The sequence below is a fragment of the Lactuca serriola genome, chromosome 4 (assembly GCF_051521515.1).
Source record: "Lactuca serriola cultivar US96UC23 chromosome 4, Lser_US96UC23_V15, whole genome shotgun sequence".
NCBI lineage: Eukaryota > Viridiplantae > Streptophyta > Magnoliopsida > Asterales > Asteraceae > Lactuca > Lactuca serriola.
In genome coordinates this window covers 90,275,907-90,303,275 of record NC_136411.1, presented here as the reverse complement: position 1 = coordinate 90,303,275, position 27,369 = coordinate 90,275,907, and the positions used below count along the sequence as shown (strand labels likewise).

At 33.1% G+C, this 27,369-nt stretch overlaps 5 protein-coding genes across 6 annotated transcripts; 3 read left to right on the top strand and 2 right to left on the bottom strand.

The window, feature by feature from the left end:
* The first annotated feature begins 239 nt into the window (after positions 1–239).
* On the top strand, positions 240–3,602 carry LOC145102083 (3',5'-bisphosphate nucleotidase AHL-like). The gene is made up of 3 exons (XM_079039429.1): positions 240–718; positions 1,507–2,197; positions 3,040–3,602. The coding sequence occupies exons 1-3, from the start codon at positions 340–342 to the stop codon at positions 3,341–3,343; spliced, it is 1,374 nt and encodes a 457-aa protein (XP_078895555.1). The 5' UTR covers positions 240–339; the 3' UTR covers positions 3,344–3,602.
* Positions 3,603–3,796: 194 nt separating this feature from the next.
* Positions 3,797–7,465, bottom strand: LOC145102084 (secretory carrier-associated membrane protein 5-like). The gene is made up of 13 exons (XM_079039430.1): positions 7,198–7,465; positions 6,537–6,596; positions 6,154–6,258; positions 5,994–6,056; positions 5,763–5,796; positions 5,549–5,671; positions 5,238–5,300; positions 5,053–5,146; positions 4,740–4,785; positions 4,525–4,592; positions 4,377–4,425; positions 4,232–4,297; positions 3,797–4,102 (listed from the first exon to the last, which is right to left on the bottom strand). Exons 1-13 carry the CDS (start codon positions 7,255–7,257, stop codon positions 4,040–4,042), a joined length of 894 nt encoding a protein of 297 aa, XP_078895556.1. The 5' UTR covers positions 7,258–7,465; the 3' UTR covers positions 3,797–4,039.
* Positions 7,466–8,472: 1,007 nt separating this feature from the next.
* Positions 8,473–10,876, top strand: LOC145102080 (4-hydroxy-tetrahydrodipicolinate synthase 2, chloroplastic-like). 2 transcript variants are annotated; one of them, XM_079039424.1, is made up of 4 exons: positions 8,473–8,827; positions 9,393–9,473; positions 9,714–9,948; positions 10,043–10,876. In XM_079039424.1, exons 1-4 carry the CDS (start codon positions 8,721–8,723, stop codon positions 10,733–10,735), a joined length of 1,116 nt encoding a protein of 371 aa, XP_078895550.1. In that variant the 5' UTR covers positions 8,473–8,720; the 3' UTR covers positions 10,736–10,876. The 2 variants fall into 2 exon arrangements, with proteins under 2 accessions (XP_078895550.1, XP_078895551.1); XM_079039425.1 differs by lacking the exons at positions 8,473–8,827; positions 9,393–9,473 and adding an exon at positions 9,519–9,550.
* Positions 10,877–11,801: 925 nt separating this feature from the next.
* Positions 11,802–14,962, bottom strand: LOC145102081 (oxidoreductase, 2OG-Fe(II) oxygenase family protein). The gene is made up of 8 exons (XM_079039427.1): positions 14,657–14,962; positions 13,865–13,978; positions 13,625–13,782; positions 13,177–13,514; positions 12,932–13,070; positions 12,571–12,637; positions 12,368–12,489; positions 11,802–12,169 (listed from the first exon to the last, which is right to left on the bottom strand). The coding sequence occupies exons 2-8, from the start codon at positions 13,966–13,968 to the stop codon at positions 12,030–12,032; spliced, it is 1,068 nt and encodes a 355-aa protein (XP_078895553.1). The 5' UTR covers positions 13,969–13,978; positions 14,657–14,962; the 3' UTR covers positions 11,802–12,029.
* A 147-nt stretch (positions 14,963–15,109) lies between these two features.
* On the top strand, positions 15,110–18,916 carry LOC145102082 (uncharacterized). The gene is made up of 4 exons (XM_079039428.1): positions 15,110–15,452; positions 17,556–17,668; positions 18,421–18,534; positions 18,733–18,916. The coding sequence occupies exons 1-4, from the start codon at positions 15,170–15,172 to the stop codon at positions 18,889–18,891; spliced, it is 669 nt and encodes a 222-aa protein (XP_078895554.1). The 5' UTR covers positions 15,110–15,169; the 3' UTR covers positions 18,892–18,916.
* The last annotated feature ends 8,453 nt before the right edge of the window (positions 18,917–27,369 follow it).

Sequence of the window (27,369 nt, the reverse complement as noted above, 5' to 3'; positions counted from 1 at the left end):
AGTAGAAAATAATAATTTTAAAAATCTTAAAAATATCATGTGTCAAAAATGAAAGAAGATGTAACAAATGGTAAAAAAACATTAGGGGATGATGATGATGATGGTAAAAGTATTTTTATTTACTAGGGGATAGGGGATGATGATGTGAATCGTCATCGGGTTAAAACGAGGCTTGCTCTACAATCTCCGCAATCTAAAGGGTCTTAAATGCAATATTCCACATTACCTTTTTCTAAGCAAACCAACACAACACCGTGTGCCTTTCTCGGCCAAATACATCAAAATCACTGGAAACTTTGAAAAATCTGGATACAGTCGAGTGTGAGAGAGCTATTTATAATGACTGTTTTTCCTTCAAAATTGGGAACCAAAATCCCACAAACTTTGTTCTTTGCCAACAAGAGCAACGATTCTCTAAAACCCAATGTAAAATTCTGGGTTTCCTTTCATAGTCGCAATTACCCAAAATCCACAACCTCCATTTGCTGTCTAAATACATCTGATCGAAAACCACACGTTTCTGACGAAATGGAGAAGAACGGCAATTGGGTGTCGACTGAATCACACCCAGATGAGAAATACGGTAAAGAATTGGAAATTGCTGTGAAAGCCGTTCATGTTGCTTGTTTGTTATGCCAGAAAGTTCAAGAAAATTTGATCTTTAATGGAAATGGAGATGTTCAAGCCAAAGACGATAATTCCCCTGTCACAATTGCTGGTAATCTTTGATTCTCAATTTCACTTTTGATTTTCAAATTCATTGTCTTGGTTGTGTGGTAATTGCTTGAAGATTAGTGAAACTGATTTTATGCGGGTAGCAAGAACAATTGTGTCTTAATTCTTTATTTCAGAACTCATTATTTCTATGTCTACTGGTTAATGAATTGCAAGAGCTATACTTTCACTTATGGAGGTCAAATATAGAAGTTTCAAACTCATTATTATTATTGAGTATGTACGCATTATACAGTATATTTATTTTTTTAAAGAAAAATTGATGATTATGAGTTAACTTCCAACAAGTACTACAAAGAGAATCATGTTTGTAACAAAGTTAATTCTCCAACATTGATTCGATAAAGTACTACGTTTGACCTAAAAACTAAAAGTAAGGCAACTTCACAAGTGCCAATGGGATTCATTAATTTGTGGAAAGATTTTCTTTACACAAAGTAAGTACCTATAATGGACTTATAAGTGACAATCCTACTCATTTTCGATTTTGCTTTCAAGCTATGGACTAGCAACATGTAAAGTTACTATGATCGTAAAGCTACATGATGAATTCATGAAAAGAGTATCTTTCTCAAAAGCAATTAGAACATTATTTTGGATATGAAGTTTAAAGTGTTGTTTTTTATTACTTGATAAAGACTTGCACTTACTCCAGTTAGTCATACACTCACTTTAAGTCCAATACACGCCAAACATAGTATAACCTGTTCTGTCATGTCATGTCCAGTGTGATTATCAGTTGTAACAATCATATCACAAATTTATTAACAGATTGGAGTGTGCAAGCAACCGTTAGCTGGATATTATCCCAAGCATTCGGACCAGAAAACGTATCAATCGTTGCAGAAGAAGACATCGAAGCCCTCTCAAAACCTAACGCCGCCAGCCTCCTCTCATCCATAGTCACAACCGTCAACGACTCCCTATCCACCGCCGCCACTTTCAACCTCCAACCGCCAGCCACACCTCTCAAAACCACCCAAGTCCTCGAAGCCATTAGCCGCTGCAACTCAACCGGCGGGCCCACCGGTCGATTCTGGGTACTCGACCCGGTCGACGGGACCCTAGGATTTGTACGCGGAGACCAGTACGCGATTGCGCTAGCCTTAATTGAAAACGGGCAGGTGGTGCTCGGGGTTCTTGGGTGCCCGAACTACCCGTTGAATAAGGAGTGGTTAAATTACCAAAATGGGTATCGGAGGATGCTTTCGAGATTGACTAAAACAGGGTTGGATAGCTGGGATGGGAAAGGGTGTGTGCTTTATGCAAAGAAAGGGAGTAAGAAAGCATGGATGCAACCGTTGGTGAGTGGAGATAAAAGTTTTGTGTGGCCGAATTCTGCAAGGCCGGTCACAGTGTCGAGTATTGATAATCCCGTTTTGGCTACGTTTTGTGAGCCCGTTGAGAAGGCGAACTCGAGCCACTCGTTTACTCAAGGGTTGGCTCATAGTGTTGGGCTTAGGTACTTGTTCTTTCTCTTTTCAAGTCTTTCAATTTTGATCCGAGTGAAATGTCTTAAGTACCAATATAGGAAACTTACTTTATTCTAGATATCAATATAGGCAAAGTACTTTATTTTTTACCAAATAATAGCAAGGTATCACATACTTACATTTCACTACCAATATGGGTAACGTAATCTATTTGTTACATTTTGTTATTGCTATTATTGGTAAAAAAAAAATGTAAGTATGTTGTTATTATGGGTTATCTGTAAAATTTTAAGTACAGCAAATTTGGAGGAATAGCAACGTACTTTTTTCACACTGCCAATGAATTCAATGCACTTTATTTTTAACTCATGATAGGCTACGTACTTATATTTTTTTTTACCAATGATGAACAATTTTACTTTATTGTTTTACCCAAAATAGTAACTTACTTACATTTCATTACCAGGTAATGTACTCAATTTGTTATATTTTTTTTGCTATAAATATAAGTATGTTATTCATATTCTGTTATATGTAAATGCTATATATTATTTGTAAAAAATAAATAGATAGATTGCTATCATAGTTACAAAAAAAATACATTTATCATACTAGTAAAAATATGAAGTGTTCTGTTATTTTCTGCAAATTGCTCTTTTCAATACCAAGAATCAACAAATCGATCATTTGTAATGGTCACAGATATTAACTATACAATGAAATTTGCAAAATTACTTGGATATCCATGACTGTTGCAAACACATTGCGAGTTGAGACATTCATAAATTTACTAATCTACCCTTATCCCGAAATTCAGGGATAAATCGGGAAAATCACATGAAATTTTTTAATTTTCACCCTCGTACTGCAGGAACCAACCATTACGAGTATACAGTATGGTGAAATACGCCGCCATCGCTCGTGGAGACGCAGAGATTTTCATGAAGTTCGCAAGAGCCGGATATAAGGAGAAGATATGGGACCATGCCGCCGGAGTTGTCATCATTGAAGAAGCCGGCGGAGTCGTCACCGACGCCGGTGGCCAGCGACTCGACTTCTCTAAAGGTATGTACTTGCAAGGACTAGATCGAGGTATAATCGCATGTGCTGGCGCCTCCCTACATGAGAAAATCATGAGAGCAGTTGATGCCAGCTGGAACTCTTCTAGCCTTTGATCCATCACATAATATCTTAATATCCGCCGTTGGATTTTGTATGATATGTTTTTAGAGTACAGAAGGGGAGAAAATATTTGCTCTAGTAAAATAAATTTTCTTCACTTATTTGACCAAATAAAGAAAAGTAGGAAACGAAAAAAAAAATGGTTGAATTTAAGATATATAATGGTCAAATAAATAACTTTTGTAATACAGCTTAGATGATTTGGTACCAAAATAATATTGTTTTGTCAAATGCATGATTTTTTTTGTGGGTTTTCCTTTGTATTATATATCATGTAATTATATTGGGTTATTTTGATTAATTTGCCATGAGCTATTTCATTTTTGATTTCAAGTTTTCAATCTTTTATCTGTATTTAATATGCCATTAAACATGTAATATAGACACATTCAATGGAGCCAAATTTTGTTCATTTGTTGAATCATATAATCCACAACTCAAAAGCATTCAAAAACAAGAATCACCAATCTCTTCTCTTATTATAGTTTATAATCAAATATAAAAATAAAATATAACCGATTTACAAACAAAGTTAAAAACTATCAGTTCCTCTCCTTCTCCTGCCATCTTTCTAAACTTTTTTACAACTCAAATCCATTTATGAAATTAAAATCAGCAAATATAATCTCACCATTAAAAAAAAAACATTATCAGAATCAACGTAACTCATGCCTCAGGTTGGTGACACCTCAAGCACCCCCACGTCTCATCTCTGCTGCTCTGCCACTCCCTCGGAAATACATGTATACTTGCTGCATAATTAGGAATAATATGAAAAAAAATATATACTTAATATTCTTAATAATAGCTTTATTAAAACATAACAATAACAATTAACCAATGTGGATAAAAGGGTTGTTTATTTGTGAAAGAGAATAAACCTGAATAACCCAAATGCTGAGCAAAGACTCGAGACAGAATAGCCCGAAACCAAGAAAGTAGAAGATCTATACAAAATAATCATAATTAGTACTAAAATAATAAACGTTATATTCTTAAAAGATTAAAATCTGCACAAAAACTCACCCCAACTAAAGCTTGATCTCCTACAAGATCAACTGCTGGTAGGATTCCTCTGTTCAATGGAAAGCAAAATTGTTACAAAAAAAAATGAAAAAGGGCAAATTTGGCCTAAAAGGGATGAATATATTTATAAAAAGGGGGAGGAACTCACGTGAGAGATTTCCCTTTGAAGACAATGGGAGGAGCAACAGCCGCAAAGATTACAAAACCTATGTGTAACTGTAAGCAGAAAAATAACAACAAACAATCAGAAAATGATAATGTTTCTTTTTCATTATATTTTGCATTTTCGTTCCCATAATTTGTCCAAATTGCTTCTTTGGAAACCATAGTAAAAAATCAAATACAATGGCTAAGGCTTTTTACCAAGTAAAATAGGAAGAACCAACCAAACCCGAATGCACTTTCCTTCCTGCAAACACAATTAATAATGTTAATCAAAAAGATAAGAAGATGATACTTTGTTAAGCAAAATGCAAGAAAACAGCAGCATGTTTTTATTTATTTGTAATTGTAGCGTTTAAAATCTACCCAAAAATAGCAATGTCATCCAAATACAAAGCAATTTTCATTGTTATAACTGGGTAGATTTTCCAAAGCACAATGGCTTAATAAGAAATGAATTGAAATACAATATTTTAATAAAAAGGAATGAAAGTAGGATGCTATAAAGCGTTACCTAAAAACACGATAAAGTGGCCGATACCACAAAACATAGCCAAGTGGAACCCCTAATATGAAGTAGATAACTGCAAGAAACCAGATCTTCACGTCTGTAGCAAAAGGAAAAAAAAAAAACATATTAGAATAATTTAAGGACAGGTACTAATAAAAATTTAAAACAAAAAGAAAATAAACACACACCTTCTCCTTTAATCCATGCAGTCGTTGTGGCTATAATATTCCAAAAAAGACAAAATACCAACCCTGTTTGCAATAACAATTGTATACTATTAGAAAAACTTTATAAAACTGTTTGATTTTTTAATCAAATGATCTTGTGACTCAAAAGCATCAGTAAGTTATAAATGACAATGGATCAAAAGCCTCCCATGAAAGTTACAATGTCTTATGAAATTGTTGACTATTAGTCAAATGACCAAAAGCCTTCCATTATGCAAATAATAAAGAAATTTGAGAACCAAAACTAATAAGTGAATAAAATAAACACATACCCAAGTATGTCATGAATGCAACATACTGCAATTTCTGTAGATGAATCGGTATCTCATTTGCAATATCGTGATGAATGATTGGGAAAAATGGTGGCCAATTTTTCTCCTCAAGAACAATACCAGCTGAAATGCAAAAAGATGAATTAGTTTATAAAAAATTTGGACTTGTGTATATGATATAAAAAAAAATGGGACAAATATGAAGATGAATTACCTCGAGCAGCTGCCTCCTCTTTTCGTCTTACTATCTGCAAAAAACCCAATCAAAAAAATAACGAGGTTGGTGTTAACAAAGGTGAAATAGATAGCCATGTACTTTTAATAAATAAACATTATTATAACAGTTTACTTTCAAATTTGTTTTTTTAGAACCATAGCAGTGAAAAATTGAAAATTGCTTTGTATTTAATTGAAATTGCAAATATACAAATCAATGAACATTTACCTCTTCTCTCTTCTTCAGATCAGCTTCCCTAGCTTGAAGATCCCTCTCTCTCTTCTTCAGATCCTTCAATAAATTTCCATTGATACCAACATTTGTCAACAACATTCATGTAAAAAAATAAATTAATAAACTAATAATAAGATTTAATAGTCAACCCTACCGAAGCAGAATCAAGAGGAATGTCAACTGAGGCATTTCGATCATAATAATTTGCTGGTTCGTGAGGAAGAAGTGAGATCTTAGAACTTGGAGCAGAAGGAACACCCTGAAAAAACCCATCCAATTTATATAAATAACATCTGGAAAATTATATAATTCATATATAAACATAGCAGAAAATCCCAAACTTTATGGTATATATGGAATTTTGAGTTAATGCTTGATAGAGAAAGTAGCAGAAATAATATTTCCCCCTATTAAGTCTTTTAACTTTTTTAAAATTTGCCCTCGTGTATTTTTCTCAAATATATTTTCAAACATTAGACAACACTTTATGGGAACAAAAAAACAAAAAAAAAAAAAAAAAAGGAAACAAGGCCTTACTGTAGTGTAAAATGAACCCCCACTATAATTTGTTTTCCTGCCTTTTCCCGCTGCTCCTTCCTGATTATGTAGATTCAAAAAGACGTTAGAATGACCAAACATATACATTTGTTAAAAAAAATATTAATATTAACATGAGTTTGCAAAATGTGAACAAATAATCACTTAAAATCACTCAAATTCATATATCATTAATCAAAGACTTTCAAATAAAGGATCATTGTCTTTTTAATGCGTGGATTACATTAATCATTTTGGCCACACTTTGTATGGATGTTTTAAAAACAAAAATGTAATAAAATAGAAACATAATTATGTTTGAAATGAAGAGTCTATGATCTCATTAGCTTTACAATACGCAAAAGCATCGGCACTTTTTGCTAATCATGTGAGCAGAGGAATCGTAGTAAGAACTGCTTAAAAATTAAAAATCACAATTCAGTTCCATAATCAATAAATACAGATATTATGCTGCAAATAAGTTGAAGATCAATTGAAATCGAAATTCAAACAAAATCGGATTCAGCAATTCAGGGCAGAAAAACAAGTTCAATCCTGAATCATAATTAGCGTCGATCAAGTAAAAGTTCAAAGGGAAAACCATGATCAAACATTTAGATGAGACGTTACAAGCAAATTGGAAGCAGAACTGATAACTTACAGCGAAGGGGTTGACTTCCTCCCCATCGTCAAAGGGATTAGGATCATAACGACCAGCCATCAGCACCAAATTCAGGCGGGAGAAGATCCCAGTTAACACAACGATGAAAAACAAGTTGAGAGAGAGAGAGAGAGAGAGAGAGAGAGAGAGAGAATTCAAAGAAGTTTTCAAAAGCTTAGGCGTGTAATAAGTTTACAGTTTTCTATCGTTGAAATACAAGAAGAAGAAGAAGTAGAAAGAAAAAAAAAAAAAGGAGAGAGACAAACGGTATGGTCAGCAGACAACATCAAGATGAACTTTCAAACATCCTTCATTTTCGTTGAAAAATATTTTATTATATATATAAGAAAATGATTTAAAAAACTTTTGAAACTTTCTAAACAAGTTACAAACTTTGTTTTCATTAAATAATTTGAGTCCGGAAATACTTTAATAAAATTGTCAAATTATCCGATTCAATATGAAAAAAAATTAGAATCTGATTTATAATCATTAAAGTTAATATTTTGTGATATAATCTTTAATATTTTATGATATAATATTCAATGAATTATGATATAATATTCAAATACTGCCTGCTGTAAAAGTCAATTTATTAATATTTTGATTTAATTTAATCGCTATTATATTGGTTCTAGAAGTGTATCAAGCGTGGAAAAGCAAAAATGTGTTCAAATTTGGTTATAGTCTTGCTTGGTTGGCCATTTAGTGGTTTGAGTACATGAAAAAATAATCATTAGTTTTAAATGAAATTATATTTAATAATTTAAGTTTTGATATTTCTTTTTGAATAGCTAACACGTAGTTTTCTAAAATCTATTTCTAGTCTACATCTTCATCCCAGGTAGGATGTGAACCTTCAATCAATTGGGGCATTTTATCAACAAATAAATTTCTTTTGTATTAAAGTATATAAATTTTAAATTTATACTTTATAGGATTGAAGGTTCAAGTCGTCGGAAGATAAAAAGTATAGATTTAGTACTAAGATTCCAAAAAAAAAGTATAAATTCTAAATTAATATATCTAAAGAAAATGAGCAGTTCACCATATATATAAATTCGAAATTAATAAAAAATCAGAACTCTGGTTAAATCATATGAAGTAATTTGAATCTCAAATGAGTTCTAGAATATCAAATTAACTCATATAATGGACGAATTTTATATTTTATATACCATATGAACGACTCACAATTGACTTAATTTTTTAATAATGTTACACGTATCGTTCTTGAACATGTGATTGATATATACTTTTATTAAATTTAGTGTCATAACAAAATCCACGGCTATAGCTATAAACTCTAGGGTTCCAGTTTCACTCATCATCTATAGTAAACCCCACTGCAATGTTCCACCACCTCGCCGTCCACTTCCTACGCGACCCAACCACCACCGCCACCACCATTACCACCGCATTTCCACTTAGAATCACCACGCCAATCATCACTATTTTCATCTGAGGAAGGAGCAGATAAGTAAATCTTCCTTCTGTTTCAAGTCTTCCCTGTATACTCAAAGATGTCTGTAGCGTATCAGCAAATGTCTGCTTTCAAGAGCTCTACTTCGTGGGGGAATGACTCTCCTTTCCGGGTTGTGCGCTCGAATTCGACGAATACTCGCAATAGGTATTCATTACAAACCCTAATTGTTTGATGTGGTTGCTTTTGAATGTCCTGTTTTATTACAATGCAGAGCAGCGAGGATAACCGATAATGTTTTTTTTGCTCAGTATGATTTTTGAACACCTAAAGCGCTACATCTTTCAACGTGATTCCAGCTGTTTTATATACAAATTTCACTTTATTTGTGCTATGGAAAAATTATCCATCGTGTATGTTATGATAGGATATCAAATCTTCGTTTTCAACCAGAAAGTGACTACTAATCTTTTTATACTGTTTCTAAAATTACTGGCTATTTGCTTTTTAACACAGAACAATGGTGGCCAACTTTACCACATTGGTTCTTAGCATTAGATGTGAGGCTGATTATGGAGAGAACCTATCCCACCATGGATTTAGTTGGTCTACTGATTAGTGAGAGAAGTTGTAGATTTGATCATGACATGGGGTGTTACATGTCAACATTGTCATATCCAAAGAAACCTTGAATTTTATAAGTGCTTCTTCCACATTACCATGCTTGTCCCACCAACAGTAATTCCTTTCTTTGTTTGTTATGATCAAGCAGGAGTGCAAGATGGGTATCCCCAAAAGCAGCTGTAATCCCCAATTTTCATCTACCAATGCGCAGTTTTGAAGTGAAGAATCGGTATCCATGCTATATCTCCTCTTTACACCCCCACATACAGACAATGAAAAGTATTCCTAAATGAATACACCTTCCTTGTATGTTTCTTAAAATTGCAGTATAATTGTTATGGTTATAAGTAGGAAACAACATGATTCATTATGGCAGTGAAAATCGCTTTGTATTTGGATGACATAGACAAATCAATGAAAGTAAATATCTTTTATACTCTGCTAATACATTGTTTTGCTGTCTTATCAGGACTTCTACAGATGAGATAAAGTCATTGAGATTGATAACTGCAATTAAAACTCCATACTTACCTGATGGGAGGTTCGATCTGGAGGCTTATGATGCCTTGGTGAATATGCAGATTGAAAATGGAGCTGATGGTGTGATTGTTGGTGGAACCACTGGTGAAGGCCAGTTGATGAGTTGGGATGAACACATTATGCTCATTGGCCACACCATCAATTGCTTTGGCACATCAATCAAGGTTCAAACTTCTCTCATTATTGTGCTTTTCAATAATAGCTCAGTAGCAATAAAATTTTGTATTTTGCTTCTTTTTAACATGAGTTTGGTTTCAGGTGATAGGAAACACGGGAAGCAACTCAACTCGAGAAGCAATCCACGCAACCGAACAAGGGTTTGCAGTGGGAATGCACGCAGCCCTTCACATCAACCCATACTATGGAAAAACCTCACTGGAAGGTCTCATTTCCCATTTCAAATGCGTGCTCCCAATGGGCCCCACAATCATCTACAACGTCCCCACCCGAACCGGGCAAGACATCCCCCCAACCATCATCCACTCTCTCTCCTCCAACCCAAACCTAGCTGGCATCAAAGAATGCATGGGTCACAACCGAATCCAAATCTACACCCAAACCAACATCACAACATGGAGTGGGAACGATGACGAGTGTCATGACTCACGGTGGGACCACGGTGCCACGGGGGTGATATCTGTGGCTAGCAATCTGGTTCCAGGGTTGATGCGGGAGCTTATGTTTGAAGGTAAGAATTTATCGCTTAATTTGAAGTTGTTGCCTTTGATGAAATGGTTGTTTTGTGAGCCGAATCCGATTGGGTTGAATACGGCTCTTGCTCAACTTGGAGTTGTGAGGCCGATTTTTCGGCTTCCGTATGTGCCGCTTCCTTTGGAAAAGAGGGTGGAGTTTGTTGAGATTGTTAAAGGGATTGGAAGGGAGAATTTTATTGGGGAGAAAGATGTACAAGTTCTTGATGATGATGAGTTTATCTTGGTGGGTAGGTATTAGTTACTTTTTTTTTTGTTGAGTTAGAAAGTTGTGTTTGGTTTAGGCTGTGTATTATGTGCGGATTTTGTTGTTTCGGCTGGATTTTGTTGTTTCGGCTGAAATCGTACCTTATTCAATAAAGCTTTCAACTTTGTGATGGAACTCAAATATAAGGTGATAGAATGATTACTAAGGCGTTGTCTGGTGATGCTTTCGTTGATACGATTTTGTAAGTTGATTTTGTTTTCTAAAAGCTTGAATAAATGTTTTTTAAGACATTGTCTAGGTTGGTTTTATGTTTCTGAAGTTGTAAACTTAGAACTACATAAGGAAACAAAGGTTGTTAATTAACATGTCTTTTACGTTGAAGTTAGAGGTTCAATTCTTTTTTAAACTATTTTTTATATTTATTGATTTATTTTTAATAATTGAATTGACGTTCAGTTGACAGTCAAATGAGGGGATTACAACCCCAAAGTTCAAACCTAGGATCTTACGTTGCATGTTACATAAATTTAAATCAATTGATTTAGAAAGGACAAACAATACACTTAAAGTCAAACCTTTTGAGTGTATATATGCACTAAAGGAAATAACCTTGGGGCTGTTTTAAAATCGATTTCAATTCGGGCTTGTAACAAATCTATGTAAAGTAGCTTTGCTCGTTTACAATATAGAAATGAATTTTAGTTCTTCCATAGTGGCTAAAAAAAACCTTTAGGAACAAATATTTGTTTCTATAGAATTTTAAAAATATATTAAAAAACATCTTCCGAAAAGCATTAAAATAAAGAAAAGTAAATAAGCTAATATTTGTATAGAAACAAAACATAATAGGACATCTAGAAAAAAAAAAAAAAAAAAAAAAAAAAAAAAAAAGGCAGTTGAAGTAACTTTTTTTGTGTACAGTCGATCTATTTGTCATAATGATACACTGAACAAATTAAGCATCAAATGAGTTGTACAAGTTTTTCTTTTCACACCAAAGACTAGGGACACATGCTCAATGCAAATGTAAAAAGATTTTTGTTCTCATTTCCATTGACTTCTACGATTATTATGCAAACTAACGAACAATAGAGACAAGTAAAAAGAAACAACCGTGTATTGTACAAACGAACTCAAGAGTCAAGAAGAAACAATCATCGATTGTTGTACAGTTTAGCTTAAGTGCTTAACCCATTAAAGTTCATCAAGTCTAAAAAAAGTAAGCCCTTAGTGTTGGTAGAAAATTGAGAGAACAGGAAATCCGTTAAGGCATCTCCAACACATTAGTGTTGAATCAAATTTCAGGAAAAATATACTAAGAAATAATTCAGTACACTTGTCTGATATTAATGTTAATTCTTGAGGTTTTAATGTATTCCAAATAACAAGTATCATCTTCACCTGAGAAATGCTTTTCTAAACAATCGATCTCTGCATTTTCTGTATCGGTAAAAATCCGAGGTATCCCTGCAAAACAATCACAAATTATCACTCAAGAAGATAAATGGTATGTTTGGTTGGATGGGATGGAATGGAACACAATAAAACCCAAACAGATTTATAATAAAACATAGGTTTTCCATTTATATCTTTTGAGGATAAAAAAATTAATTTTTCATGCCATTCCATCAGAGAAAATAAAAATAGTTCAGTTTATGTAGTGACCATGAAAACGCTCCCTTGCTTCTCCAGCCATAAGAACAATATCACCACTGCGCAGAAACATAGCTAACGGTTCATCATTTCTGGACTTCCCTCCAAGAAGAAAAATTGCTTTGCATCCCAAACTTCATTAATAAATCAAACTGTCCATGTCAGCTCCTATTATATATTTAAATAAAATTATGATGCAATGTAAATATACCTACCTCATGCTTACTATAGGTTTGCTCCAATCTGCCTCCATGTCATCAAGGTGACCACCCAACATATCACCTATAAAATCACTAAGTTAATATATATATATATATATATATATATATATATATATATATATATATATATATACACACACACACAACAGTTTCACAGTTAACCTATTTCACTCCAACCTTTTTGCTCCATTTTTCTGAAAAAAAGTGACCTAATTGAAAGTACTATGAAACTTTTTACTATTTAGTGACATTTCCACTTGATCTAACTAAAGACTTTCGACATTAAGAATCTTCAAAAATTAAAATGTATAAAGATATTAGTATGCAAATTGCAAATAGCAAATAGAATTAGTACCTGAAGCAAAGTAATTAACAATAGCAGCTTCTGGTTGAAATTCTTCTCCAACTGGCATAGCAGGAGAAGCCATTTTCTTAGCAACTTCACAAAGAGCATCCGGGATCTTGTTGTGAGGGAGTGAAACATTATAACTCCTCTACATGAAAACATAAAAATTTTTACCATAAATTATCAATGTATACTATAGAGTCTCTACAAGTAAATAGTCTGTATAAATTTGGGGTTGTGAATAAAAGGCAGACCTTTGACCAGTCAAATTGGAGACCAAGAGTACTCCATCTCAGTTTCCTTAGCAAGACAGATGCTGATATTGATTTACTAGTATTTGTATTTCCACTTGGTTCATCACAAGTAGCCCATTCCCATTTATGAGTATGAGCATCTTCTTCACCAGGTAATATTATCTTTTCCTCTTCAACCAACACTTTTCTATCTTTTGCAGCATTGAACAGATCATGTATGGCTCCATGAACAGCATTGTGATTAGTTCTGTTTGGAGGTTCAGGAAAACTCACTAAGCTCTCCTTAATCCATCTGTATTGTTCCTCAATACTCAATGCTTCAGGAATGAAATAGAAACCTGCAGTTGAGAACACACATCATTATCAACTATCAACTATATGTACTATAAACAAATTAAATTAACCACATAACATAACCATAAGAGATAAATAAATAATGATTGCATACCAGGGCATTTATCCAAACTGAAAACTGGCCTAGCAAACTGACATTCAAGCTTTGAAACTCCAATAGGAAGATGAACATCATTGTTTCTAGTAAAGGACTCTGAAACAGACTTAAAATCGATAACCTCTGACAAATCTACAGGCCTCGGTTTCTTCTTCCTGAAATTAAACAAACCATTTACTTTACAACTTCAAACTTCAAATCAACTATACAATACAAATTAATGAATGAATTTCTTACTTTTTGGAAGATTTGTTATTATCATAATATAGTTTGTACTTTTTCTCAGTTTTTCGAAAGGCAGTTCTCTCTGAATCTTCGTTTACGCCATCAGATCCATACATTTGATGTATCCTAAGAGTTTGAATCAACCACAAATAATATATTTTTAAAAAAATCATTAAAACAACTTCAAAACAAAGTTGCAATTCTTTTAGCAAAGAAAAGGCAACTAATATACATTATTAGTTATGATATATAACATAATATATAACATAATAACATAATGGTTGATAAATAGATCAAACCATATTTGTACAAGTTTAAAACAGCTAAAATCAATTTTCTAAATGGTCCAAGAATCATTCATCAAACAAATTTCACATATTATACCAAAAAAAAAAAAAAAAAAAAAACAGATATAACTCGTTCGCTATGTATTTCAATGAACTACGAAATATATGAATTAAAGCACTAAAACATCAGATGTGAATACTATTCCAGCAACAATAACTAGTTTCAGTAAAAAAAAAAAAAAAAAAAAAGATTTCCAGCAACAATAACAACTAATTTCAACAAATTGAGCAACATTTTTCATATTTCAGCAAAGTATATACATTTTCAGCAAACAAATCTGATTTCCAGCACCTATGAACATCTGATTTCAGCAAACAAATACGATTTTCAGCAAATGTACATATGATTTTCGTGTTTCAGCAAACTAATCTGATTTCACCAAAAATAACATCTGATTACCAGCAACTATAACAAACCCTAAAAGATAACATCTTTTTTTAGGAAAACTGTTCTTACCGTTGGCAGCAGAGGTCGGAGACGATGGTGAAGATGTGGTGAGCGAAGGAGACAACGAAAGCGGGCGTAACAGGCGGAGACGGCGACGGTGGGCGTGACAGGCGGCGACGACGGGCGTGAGCGATTGCAGAGCAGAGGAGAAATCTGGTGACGTTGCTGAGCAGAGGAGAAGTCCAGCGAAGTATGCGAGCGGTGGTCGGCGTCAAGGTTCTCACCTAAGTCGAAGCATTCACCGGTGAGAGATGTTATGGCGATCGACAAGGGTTTTGGGGAAGAAAGTTTTATTTGAAGAGGAAAAAAAAAAAAGACGCGTTCATAGCTGCTGATAACTTCAACTGCATATTTCCAATTTTACCCCGGCAACGTAAAGGGTAATTTTGTCATTTCACAACTGTTGATTACACAAAAACAAACTTCCTGCAAAGTCTCTCCTCCGGTCTTTGGCGCGGAAATTAGCATAACATGTTGGAAAAACTTCGATTAGAATTCAGATTTTAGAAAAATCGATAGAAAATGGTGCATAGAGCAGTAATCCATGGTGTGGTTCTGAAGGGGCTATGGCCAACATCCGTTAATCGTACTTCCTTTCGCCAGCAGAATTATCAAACACCCATTTTGCGTTCGAGATGTGAGTGTAAGATCATTACGAACATTAAAGATTTCTGCTCAGAAAGACGTATTGATCTTAATCGCCGTTTTAATTGTTTAAATAATGAAAATATATCGTCGTCGTCGTCAATGGTTAGTGAGAATACTCAGGAACCGCCTCAAGAAACTGATCTCGAGATTATTTCAGGTCTTTATCCCTAATTTTATCATTTCAACATATCAATCATATTCTTCAATTCGTGTTCGAATTACATGTTTTTTGGCTGTGAGATTATGAACCTAACAATATCAAGTGAATAATTATATGCCTGTTATTTATAATTTGCAAGGAAACATATGCTTTAGAAGCTTAATAAATTAGGTAGTTGTAGTTTTGAGAAGGGAAAAGTTACATTTTAATATATTTTTTTTTTTTATGAATGAAAAAATCTTGAAAACCGGCAAAAATTTGCATTTTAATATTTTTCCACTTGTTGAAACCGATACCAAATAAATTTGGGACTATTTCGTAAACTAATCTAAAATATTTGGAATTTTCTGTAAACAAAAATATTATTACTTTTCTGCAAACAAAACCCTTATTATTATTATAATTATAATTATTATTATTATTATTATTATTATTATTATTATTAAAAATATAAATATGAAGACTATTTTTAAAACTTATTATTATTAATATAGTTAATAATACATATAAATGCATTTAAATGAAAGAATAATATTAATGACATTGTTTATGGATAGAGGTGGAGGAGATGGTGATGCTTTTAATATTTTTACTTTGTATATGGTCAATTCAGAATATTAATACTTAACCATTTAATAGAAGTTGCATATTTGTAAAATTGTTTATAAATAGTTTAAGGTAGAAGGATTTTTAACTTTGTATATAAAATTGTTTAAGATAGAAAAATTGCTTTTTAAATCCAACAAATCCACAACACGCATCTACATAGGTAGCTCATATCAAAATTCAAAAGTATTAATTACAATATCTTGTTTAATAAAAATTAAAAAGTATTTACTTTTTATTAAACAAGATATTGTAATTAATACTTTTGAATTTTGATATGTGCTACCTATATAGATGTTTGTAGTGGATTTGTTGGATTTGGAAAGTAATCCTTCTACCTTAAATAATTCTATATACAAAGTGAGAAATCCTTATATCTTAAACTATTTATAAACAATTTTACAAATATGCAAATTCTTTTAAATTGTTAAGTATTAATGTTCTAAATTGAAAAAAATAATAACAAATGTGAAATGATGATATACAAAGTAAAAATATACAAGCACATATTCATGATTTCAATGTTAAAAACATCACCATCTCCTCCAACTTGACCCTTAAATAATGTCACTGATATTATTTCTTCAGTTAAATACATTTATATGTATTATTAACAATATTAATAATAACAAGTTCAAAAAATAGTCTTCTTATTTATATTTTTAATAATAATAATAATAATAATAGTAATAATAATAATAATAGTTTTGTTTGCAGAAAACTTATAATATTTTTGTTTATAGAAAAATCTCAATATTTTGAGTTGGTTTACGAAATAGTCCCAAATTAATTTGGTATCGCTTTCAACTAGTCAAAAAGAGTCAAAATGCAAATTTTTGCCGGTTTTCAGGCTTTTTCATTCAAAAAAAAAAATAAAAATTTAGGACTAATATATAACTTTTTCATAAATATTAAGGCTTTTCTAACAATTTCACTTTAAGAAATGGATAAACTAATTTGGTGCTTCATTGTTAATTACCTACAATCTTAATCAGTACCTGCATGCCGAGAATCACATACCATAGAAATGCTTCTTTTTAAATGAACTCAATTGGGGCGCGGATTAAGATCGTTGTTTTGTATGCCACTATTAGGTTTTTCTTTAAACTTATTTAGATTTTCTATGTTTGATGTTGGTTACATTAAAAAAATAATTTATAAGCTAACTTTAAAAAAAATGTATAGACTATATATATATATATATATATATATATATATATATATATATTATTAATTATTATTAAAAAAAACTTAATCTTTTACTTACATTTCTCTGTCATTTTACATATTTAAACTAGCTAAATTATTGGTTTTACCAAATATCATTTTTTATCAGTTAATAGCTAACTTTTTAACTATCATATAGTTTTTCAAATAATCCATCAAACATAGCCTAAATGAAAATAAACAAGATCATGTTAATTCTATCAAATGCAATAGTATTCCATGTTAGGTAAGAGTTACTAAGTACATATAACTATTGACTTGATTCAGACCGTTCACACCGTTCGCGGACCAAAGGTAGAGCTGGACAAACCACAAATATGATTTTTGGAGATACGGTAATTGATGGCTCGAGCGGTGAGTGGCTCACTCTTAGCCAAAAGGTATTGATTGTTACTGTTTTTTCACTAACGGTTTGTCCTTTTTGGAGTTCCACTTCAGCTACATACATCTTATAAGCATGTTGACTTTTCCCCTAACATATGTGATATGTGATAGGTACGTCGTCCTCTGCATCCTTTTGTTATGGATCATAGACCCCAAGTTATAACTCTCCTTTGGGTTTAAGAGCAAGACTTGCTCCCCAATGCAAACTTCTACTCCCTTGTCATTGCACTCCTCGCTGAAATTGCACTAGATATATTTATTTTGGTTTAACGTGTAACGCTTTTTATTCCAACATTGTCTTATACATATCCAACATAACATCCAGTTCTACCACCAAAAAAATTTCATCAACAAAAAGCATACACGAAAATGTGGCTCATTCAGATGATGTACTATTGCTTTTGTATATAGCATATTATCAAGTCGTATGCACATTTTCATTTAGGTGTTCTCATAATTTTAAATTCCGTAGGTTCTCATAACATGAGAAAAAGTGGATACTTTTCAACTTCTTTTGTCAATTGTCACCCAAGTCATCATGACGATCCAAATATGATGGAGAATTGTTTAGAAACGTCTATATTAACTCGTATGGGTCAAAATCTAAGTGTAACATTTGAAAAGAAGCCATAATATGTTTGCATCAAGAAAATCATCGAGTAAACGGCCAATTTTCACTTCCCATTTGGTGTATTGAATGACGTTTAAAAGATTTAACGTATGTGGTTTTTATGTATTAACATGACAGTTAGACACTTACCCAAGTGTCCGACGGTTTACAGCAATTGGTATTGGAGGCAATGATTTTGTGCAATCTATGATACTTGCTGTGGAGTCGGTCATTCAACATCCAGTTCAACAGGTAAACAAGATAAAAACTTGTTATAATTTTGATTTTCTGATTTCTTAGAGTCAAAGTAGTTATATTTGAAGAAACATGTAAGAAGTGGATGAAACAAAATTTGATTATTGAGATAAATTTAAGTTGCCCATGAGTCTACTAATTTGGTTATATAATTTTGATTCAAGTTACAATAATCACAAGAAACTTATCCAACAGGAGCATGTGAAGCAGAGAGTGTCATCAGGAGGAAAATATGTTTCAGTTAGTATTGGACCCATTCAAGTCGTTTCTAGAGAACATGTTCAATTTTTTTATTTCTGTATATATTTTTTGGTTGAAACACATACCAAACTTCAAATACTTATAACAAGGTAATGCAATATGTCATTATATTCGATAATCATTCTTATTTTCTAGAGATAGAATGAATCTTCTAGAATCTATGCAAGTATGATTTTAACTCTAACTTATTTTAAAAAATAAAGTTTTAATTTAATTCGTCATGAAAAATTATATAAATGAAAGTGGATTATATTACAATTTTACATTCAATTCCTTTAAACTAAAATAAATAAATAAAACCTCTTTGCTAAGCAATAAAAATTTAAAAAAAAAAAAATTTAAAAAAAAAAACAAAAACAAAATTCATTTAGGAGTGGTTTGTTTATTCCATCAAAGAAAACAATAAGCTTTTTTCATTCGAATGGAACGAGCATTCTATTCTTCCTCTAATTCCAATCATATTTAATTGAATAGAAACACTAACTAAAATTCATATTGTTTCCAGGTTCGAGCGGTATACAATGCTATGAGGGGTGATGACCGGATTAAATTCTTTTTGTAGCTTAAAAATCTTAAAAATAATGTATGTATAAAACTATTTAAAATTATATACAAATAAAGATAAACTCTAAAACTACAAAATACGAAACGATGGAGAATGGATGTCATATATAAGTCGGATAAGAGATTGCGGCAAAGTTTTCCTTGTATTTTCACCCAAAATGTAAATATTTCCATATTTGTCATGAAATGCTACAAAGACTTAAATTGCTTGATTATGAGGCAAAACTAGCATTTTGCATGTGTCCAAAGGCTTACTTCATTCGGCATCAAGTGTTCTTAACAAGGGCGGATTTAGGGGGTTCCGGGGTGGCACCGGCAACCCCTAACTTTTCCGGCCGTAGTTGAAAATTTTTGAAATTTTTTAAAATTTTTATTTTTTCTACTATCGTGCAACCTCTAACTTTCCCGTGCAACCCCTACTATGAAATTCTGCGTCCGTTCCTGGTTCTTAATGTCCTTATAATTAGATGATTTTGACTTGTGTCTATTTTTTTACTTGAGCAGCTAAAGTTTGTCATTCACATCATTTTCAAGTTTGAATATTTTTTTAGGAAAATTTTCAATAAAGTCCTAATATTTTAGATATTTACAGTTTCTGATTATTTTATATTTTGTCCAGATTAACGAAAGAGTTATTTTCTCAACAGAAAATGATAGATTGTTTTATAAACTAGATAATCTATACTTTTCTATTAAAAAAATGTTTAGATTAAACCGTAAACTGACCCATTAAGCTTTATTGGAGATTTCTCTATTTTCTATTCATAAAACATTGGATGGTATTTCCAAAGTTTCCGAACAATATGTCTAAATAGAACAGCTTGTATTTACTTATGGTATAATTCAACCGATTCAGGACCAACAGAGTATAACTAAACTATCATCCGATTGGTCATTCTGTTGTACTTTTTGGATGAAGATATGTATTATTATATATGACATAATAAAATTGTAACATCCGGAAATTTCAGGTATTATATTTATTTTATTTTGAGTTTTGAGGAAGAACTCGACGAATTGGTGCGTAGACTCGCCGAGTAGAGACGCGATTTCTCATCCGGATTAATGATCGGACTCGACGAGTCGCAATGGTGGACTCGGCGAGTCAACGCTGTTTAATGAAACCCTAATTTCTCGAGTTTGGGGCCTATTTAAAGGGCCTTATGGCCGTCATTTGTGCTCACCAGCCCCCAGAGCAAAACCCTAGTGCATTTGAGTGTGTGGAGTGAGAGAAGGAGCCATTATCAACCATTGGAGGTGTTATTTAGCAAGGGAAAGGAAGTTTTAGCCAAGAGGAAGCAAGAGGAACAACTTCCTGAAGATTTGAGGTCCAGAACATCACATTTGAGGTACCATTTTCGAACCCTTTTCTGTTGAGGTGATGTTCATGTTGATTTAGGGTTTGTTGAGCCCTTTTGTGGCTAGATCTAGTGCCCATTTGGTCCCATAAACGAGTTAGGTTCTGGATCTGGACCCTTGGAGGTCCAAAGTGTCCCTTTGTCCAAGCTTTTTATGAATCCATGGAGGTTTTGGTTTGGGATCTTTGTGTTTAAGGTCAAAACACCATTTATGAGTCATTAGGTGTGATATGAGAGCTAAGACATGAACTTTACGTGGTAAATAAGCTTGGAAGGACTGGATATATGAGTTAGTGGAACAGATCTGACCTCAGAAGGTCGTTTGGGGTTGTGTATGGAATGCACTCGTCGAGTCCATTGGCAGACTCGATGAGTTGGTGCGGGTTGTTCATAGATTTCGAACCAGGGGTTGAGTAACCGAGTTGGGTGAGTGACTCGGTGAGTCGGAAGGGACTCAGAGGAAATGGGGTCCTCGTAGGGACTCGGCGAGTCCACGCCAGACTCGGCGAGTCGGGGTTGACCATTGACCATTGACCAGAGTTGACTGGTGTTGACTTGATAGAGTTAGTCAACCTTAATTAGGAAGTGTTAATTAGAGATGTATTGTGTTATAGGAGGACTATAGCTCGGGAGATCGAGCACCAGTGATTTCAGGGATTTACGAGTTACCGAGATACGCAAGGTGAGTCTTCTCACTATACTTTACCTTGAGTAGGTAAATAGAGTTATGTGATACAATGCTTTATATATATTGTTTGTTGTACTGCATTCTTCTATGTGATTTATGTTGTGCATGCTTGCAGAGTTAGAACCTGAGGGTTCACAGAGTTTGGGTGCACGGACCCACAGAGTTATAGCCTCGAGTGGCTAATATGTGTTATATGTGGTATTTTGGGGAACTCACAAAGCTTTGTTCTTACAGTGTTTTGTGTTATGTGTTTCAGGTACTAGTGAGGATCGCGGGAAGGCGCCGGCTTGATCAGTACACACACGGGATTTTATGATACGAGATATTGGGATATTGTTATATGTTATACATTGAGTTTCAAACAATGATGTTTTTATGATTTGCAAATGAATTATGTTTTTATAATGCGAAAAAAATTGTTTTGAAAATTTACGGTGTTACAAAAATATGATGGGATTAAGAAATGATATACCATTGTAACAAAATTCTAACGAAATAGCTAGTATGCATCTTTGGTTAACCACTAATGACATCATTTATTTGACTCCATTCGTGTAGGGGCGGAACACAACCATAAAAACTAGAGGGGCCGAATTCAAAACTTCAAAATGAAAATTAACGAATTTTATTTGATTCAAAACTATACATATCAAAAGTTTAAACAAAAACTTCTATAAACTAATTATTTTTGGCAAAGTTTCATTTTATATATATATATATATATATATATATATATATATATATATATATATATATATATATATATATATAATCTTTGGGATTACTTTAGTGTTTCAAAATTTTTATCTATACTTTACAATTGCAAATAACCTCAACAAAATATTTCAAATGACAAACCGATTTATACAAATAATCAACAAGCAGTAGATTTATAAATAAAAGACACACATTTTAATTTAATAAAGTAACCAGTGTCAGCTTTATGAGTGTGTAGTGTCTTCAATTCTTCTTTTATATTTTCTATTCCCAAAAAACTCTCTTTCAATTCCAATTTTGCTCTTTTAGATGGTACCCGGCTACGACTAGAGAGAGAAATTTTGAAAAAGAATGAAATAGAGAGAAAAAGAATGAGAAAGCCGGAGAGAGTACTTACAAACTAAAAGTCGGGCTCCGGCGACCGGCTGAGAAATGTCTTGAGATGGAGAGCAGAAGCGGGCTGAGTGTAGAGTAGAGATCAAAATAGACCAGCCCAGTCTCTAGTGATCTGTCAAGAGAAGATGTTGCAAAAAAATTTGGAGACCGAAAGAGCATTTTGAAGGCGACAACAATGTTGTTCTTTCAGTGAGTTTGAAGAAGTTTTTTTTGGACGGACTGAATAATTTTTTGGGGTTTAAAGCTTTCTTAATCTCAAAGCTAGAGTATAATTTTGATTAGATCTTTGGATTTTTTTTATAGATTTCGGTAGTCATATATAGTTTGTTATTTGAAGATTCCTAAAAAAAATGATGGTTTTGATTTGTTCACAAATTTTCTGAAATTTGGTTATTGTTCATTTAGTGTTTTAGTTAATAACTAAATTGCATAAATTAAATATATATCATATATTCCATAATCTAGAAACCGAGGGGTTAATTTGCTATTCTAGTAATTATTCTATAATCTGATTATATATAGATGTATAAGAAGCCTTCAAAGCAGGGAGGCCATGACCCCCTCTGGCCACTCAGAAGGTCCGCCACTGCATTCGTGTCACCATGCCATTTAGCTTTCTCGTATTCACAGGCACAGGCCTGCACATAGAATACAAAATATTGGCATTATCTATATTCTAGAAACAAGTTTGTGATGTTCTTGTATTAGTAGTAATGTGGTTTCATGAAAATTTGAAGTAAATTTTGTATTTATCGTTCCTAAACCCTTTTTTCAGACAAGGTTATAAGGCTATATGTGTAATCAAATATATAAATAATATTAAGGACGTGTTCGACATGTAGCTTTTAAGCTTCTAGCTTTTAAGAAGAAACTCGAACAAAAAGTTTGTTAAATAGTAGGAGTTTTTAACTAAGGGGTGAACAAAAACTGAACCGCAAACCGAAAAAACTGTATAAACCGAAACCAAAAAACCGCAACCGAAATGAAGCCGACGGTGCGGTTTTTGGTTTTGCAAAAACCAAAAATTTTCGGTGTGGTGCGGCTTTTAGTTTTGCAAAAACTGCAAAAAATCGAACCGCACCGAATATATATATATATATATATATATATATATATATATATATATATATATATATATATATATATATATATATATATATATATATATATATATATATAAAAGTATTGATATTTGTAAGCACGAAGAATCCATGATAATTAAAATTTCTATAAATATAAATATCTATCTTATTATATTTTTAAGCATGTGTATAATGATATTTACAAGAACAAATAATGTTTATTACATTTTTTAATATTTAAATATGAAGAATACTAGTGGTGATATTATCATTTTTATGAATACATTAATTGATATTATCGTATGTATTTGTGAAACAAATATTATATTTATTCGTATTATATTCAAGCATTAGAAGCTTGTTGGATGAGTGGTTATGTCATTTGATTTCAAACCAAAAAGTGGTGGTATCAATTCACCTCCAAGATATCATTTGGGTTTTAATTTTTTTCAGCCTTATAAGAGTATCCCTAATCGCCTTTGAGATAAAACATTCATCATTCTCACCTTTCATATAAGAGAGCCAATCTGGCGCTCCTCATCTTTATATAAAGTTTCTCAAGAAGTGATTAACTCTTCTCATCCGATTCAAAGTAACTCGTTGAGTTACTGAGTTTTAGTAAAAAGGCATATAAAAACCAAATAAAAAAATTGACAAAAACCCGCAAAAACCAAACCACATTAAACCGAACGGTACGGTTTCTAAACTTCAAAAAACCAAAGTTGCGGTTTTTTGTTCGGTTTTGGCCAAAAACCGCACCATGCTCACCCCTACTTTTAACTTTTAAATAAAACAAAAAACTTCAAATCCAAAAGTTAATTCAAGTAAGGTTTAACAAAAATTCTTTTATAATTTTACTAATCTACGTAATTACCATTTATTTAAATTAATTGTGTGTTTTAGATAAATCTTTTTATGTAATTTTACATATTTTAAAAACTTTCGGTTACTTTTGTTGAACACTAAGATAAACACACGTATAACAAGTGTAACCATCTATAAATAAAACACAGTAAGTGAATCCTTATTTAGAGGAAGCCGGTGAGGGACCTCACACATCATAATGCACAAGATCAAAATGAACAACAAAACGAGTGACACTTTTATTAATGGTAGAATAGAAATTTTTGCTAGTTTACAACCACGATGATAAAAGAACAACATTCATATGCTTCATTGATAAAAATAGAAAGTGCTAGTGTTCTTCATATAAGAGTGTGAAAGATACAAAACAAAGGGAACGAATAAATACTAAAACCTTACAGGCTAAGGACAAATTGGTCCATCAACATATGGGCTAACATACCTCCTCCTCCTCCCCCCCCCTCCCCCCCCCCCTCTCATAATACCATAACAATAAGCATTGAGAGTTTGTCACACAAAAAGCAAAAGTCGAGACGGTGATAGAGCCTCCATAAAAATATTAGCAAGCTGCTAGGTTGAAGGAACAAAGGAAGCGATATGGTATCGAGCTATAAGTGATGGTGAGTGAAGTGATAATCAATCTCAATGTGTTTCGTCCGCTCATGGAAAATAGAATTCTTCGCAACCTGTATCGCAATTTTGTTATCGCAATGCAGGGGAGTAGGTAGAGAAATGTGAACTTCCATATCTACAAGGAGCCATTGTAACCAAAATACAAGATAATCTCATATGTAGTCACAACCATAGCACGATACTCAGTCCCCGTGGAAGAGACTGATGGGTTTTGAGCATTCTAACACTTCCTAAGTGTACATGCAACCCTAATAATCTTGGATCTATGTTTGTCTATTTATCATGCAAAGTTGAATTCCAAGGTTATATTCCTATCTAGCATACATGGGGAACAATATTTAACTTTGACGGAAGATAGAATAACTTACCTTGTTGTTGCTTGTGATCCTTGAAACTTTGTGAGCCTAGCACCCCAAGTGTGATGCCTCAAATGCTCACACAACACAAAATGCAAAGGAGTAAACTTTGAGAGAATCTTACTCTTGCAAAAATCGGCCTAGCCCTCACTTGTTTATGTCTATGTGTAGCCGATTTTGGTGGAGAATGGGTTCCTTATATAGTGTTGATACATCTAGGGTTACACCATGTAAACCCTAATGTGTCATGGCTTTTCATTTCCATGACCCATGGGTTTTTAACTCCCATGGAGCATCCATGGAGCATCCTATGGGTGGAACCCAACTTGATAATCCGTGGAGCCTCTTAGCCCACTATACAAGTATGGATGATTTACATAATCAACCCATATATTTAATTAGTTATCTTTTGATCACTTAATTAATTCTAAATTAATTCTTGATCAAACTAATTAAATAATATTATTAATATATTAGAACTTATAATATATTAATAAACCACAAGTGTTATTTCTCTCATTTAGTCTATCCAATTGCATGGTGCCATGCAACCCAAATGGACCATGCCAGATTGGGTCAAGTACATACCAGAAATAGTTATGGACTTAGACACCTTATCCAACAGTCTCCCACTTGGATAAGTCTAATAACTATAACTACAAGTATGACTTCAGGAACCGATCAGCAATCGTAGCTCTTTCAAGGTTTCCCGGAACTGAGAAGATGATGATACGCCATTTAAGATAAGTGATCATATAATCCTCTGTTCGAGATATCAGCCGGACAAATACATGGAACAATGTCTTACTTATTGTCCAGCAGATTGTTTCCCGATTTCCGATTTATTTGACAAAGAACTTAATTGAACACATCAACTTAGTTCTGACTAAGCCCGGTACATAGGTGAAAACAAAATCATCGAGGGGCCTAGATATCAGCTTCTAATCCAAGAAGGAACAGATAAACTTTGACTCATATGTTTGTTCTACCACTCATTGAATTATACACAAAAGCACGTTTTATAACATCGAGTTACCAATGCGTTTACATACAATCAATGCACAACTCATAAGTAATAAATCATATCTCTAGGTTTGAAGACTTATATGATATTACCGTCTCACGATCACTCGAGATAAATTCCATGAAGTGATTCCAGTGAGCGTGGGTTGTGTCCAATGCTCAGAACTTATGAGCACTCATGATTGTTGTAGCCATGTCCAACACCTTAGACCTCTGCAACCAATCATGACAGTCTTGATTCATACCTACTTCCGACATATGACCGACTGTGGAGGTTTGAATAATATGATATACTAAACATAATTATTCTGGAAGTCAAAACATGCAAACGAAATATAGTAAACGATTGACAAGAGATAGCAACATTTTACTCATAAATAAAACACCTTTTATTCATCATCTAATGTCAATTACACTTTACAAATTTCAAGGTTATCTAACTACTAAATCTAATATCATCCTTCAGCCCTATGCTCCGAGCATGCTGGAGATGCTTAACCCGAGTCAGTCCCTTCATGAGGGGATTGGCTGGATTCTCGTCCGATGATACCCTCTTTGCCACGAGGAGTCCTTCTTCTATTCGATGTCTGATGAAATGGTATTTTCTGTCGATGTGTCTGGATCTCCCATGATCCTTTGGTTCCTTGGCTAAGGCAACAACACTTTCACTATCGCCTCCTTTTCTGCCTCGCTAGCTGCTATATACTCTAATTCGCAAGTTGAATCAGCCACTGTCTCTTGCTTGGAACTCTTCCAAGAAATTGCTCCTCCGTTTAGGGTAAAGACCCAGCCTGACTGAGAGCGGAAATTATCCCTATCAGTCTGAAAGCTAGCATCACTATACCCTACAACTCTCAAGTCTTCACTCCCACCGAGGGTAAGAACCCAGT

Bases quoted from the DNA above. Each gene is read 5' to 3' on its own strand.
- LOC145102080 (XM_079039424.1), top strand. From the start codon at position 8,721: ATGTCTGTAGCGTATCAGCAAATGTCTGCTTTCAAGAGCTCTACTTCG. The intron at 9,474-9,713 runs GTATCCATGCTA...CTGTCTTATCAG, and splicing joins AGTTTTGAAGTGAAGAATCG to GACTTCTACAGATGAGATAA. The intron at 9,949-10,042 runs GTTCAAACTTCT...GTTTGGTTTCAG, and splicing joins GCTTTGGCACATCAATCAAG to GTGATAGGAAACACGGGAAG.
- LOC145102083 (XM_079039429.1), top strand. From the start codon at position 340: ATGACTGTTTTTCCTTCAAAATTGGGAACCAAAATCCCACAAACTTTG. The intron at 719-1,506 runs GTAATCTTTGAT...ATTTATTAACAG, and splicing joins TTCCCCTGTCACAATTGCTG to ATTGGAGTGTGCAAGCAACC. The intron at 2,198-3,039 runs GTACTTGTTCTT...CTCGTACTGCAG, and splicing joins GCTCATAGTGTTGGGCTTAG to GAACCAACCATTACGAGTAT.
- LOC145102082 (XM_079039428.1), top strand. From the start codon at position 15,170: ATGGTGCATAGAGCAGTAATCCATGGTGTGGTTCTGAAGGGGCTATGG. The intron at 15,453-17,555 runs GTCTTTATCCCT...GACTTGATTCAG, and splicing joins TGATCTCGAGATTATTTCAG to ACCGTTCACACCGTTCGCGG. The intron at 18,535-18,732 runs GTAAACAAGATA...CTTATCCAACAG, and splicing joins TTCAACATCCAGTTCAACAG to GAGCATGTGAAGCAGAGAGT.
- LOC145102084 (XM_079039430.1), bottom strand. From the start codon at position 7,257: ATGGCTGGTCGTTATGATCCTAATCCCTTTGACGATGGGGAGGAAGTC. The intron at 6,057-6,153 runs GTAGGGTTGACT...AATTTATTGAAG, and splicing joins TTCCTCTTGATTCTGCTTCG to GATCTGAAGAAGAGAGAGAG. The intron at 5,797-5,993 runs GTAAATGTTCAT...GGTTTTTTGCAG, and splicing joins ATCTGAAGAAGAGAGAAGAG to ATAGTAAGACGAAAAGAGGA.
- LOC145102081 (XM_079039427.1), bottom strand. From the start codon at position 13,968: ATGTATGGATCTGATGGCGTAAACGAAGATTCAGAGAGAACTGCCTTT. The intron at 13,783-13,864 runs GTAAGAAATTCA...GTTTAATTTCAG, and splicing joins AATAACAAATCTTCCAAAAA to GAAGAAGAAACCGAGGCCTG. The intron at 12,490-12,570 runs GTAGGTATATTT...TTATTAATGAAG, and splicing joins AAACCTATAGTAAGCATGAG to TTTGGGATGCAAAGCAATTT.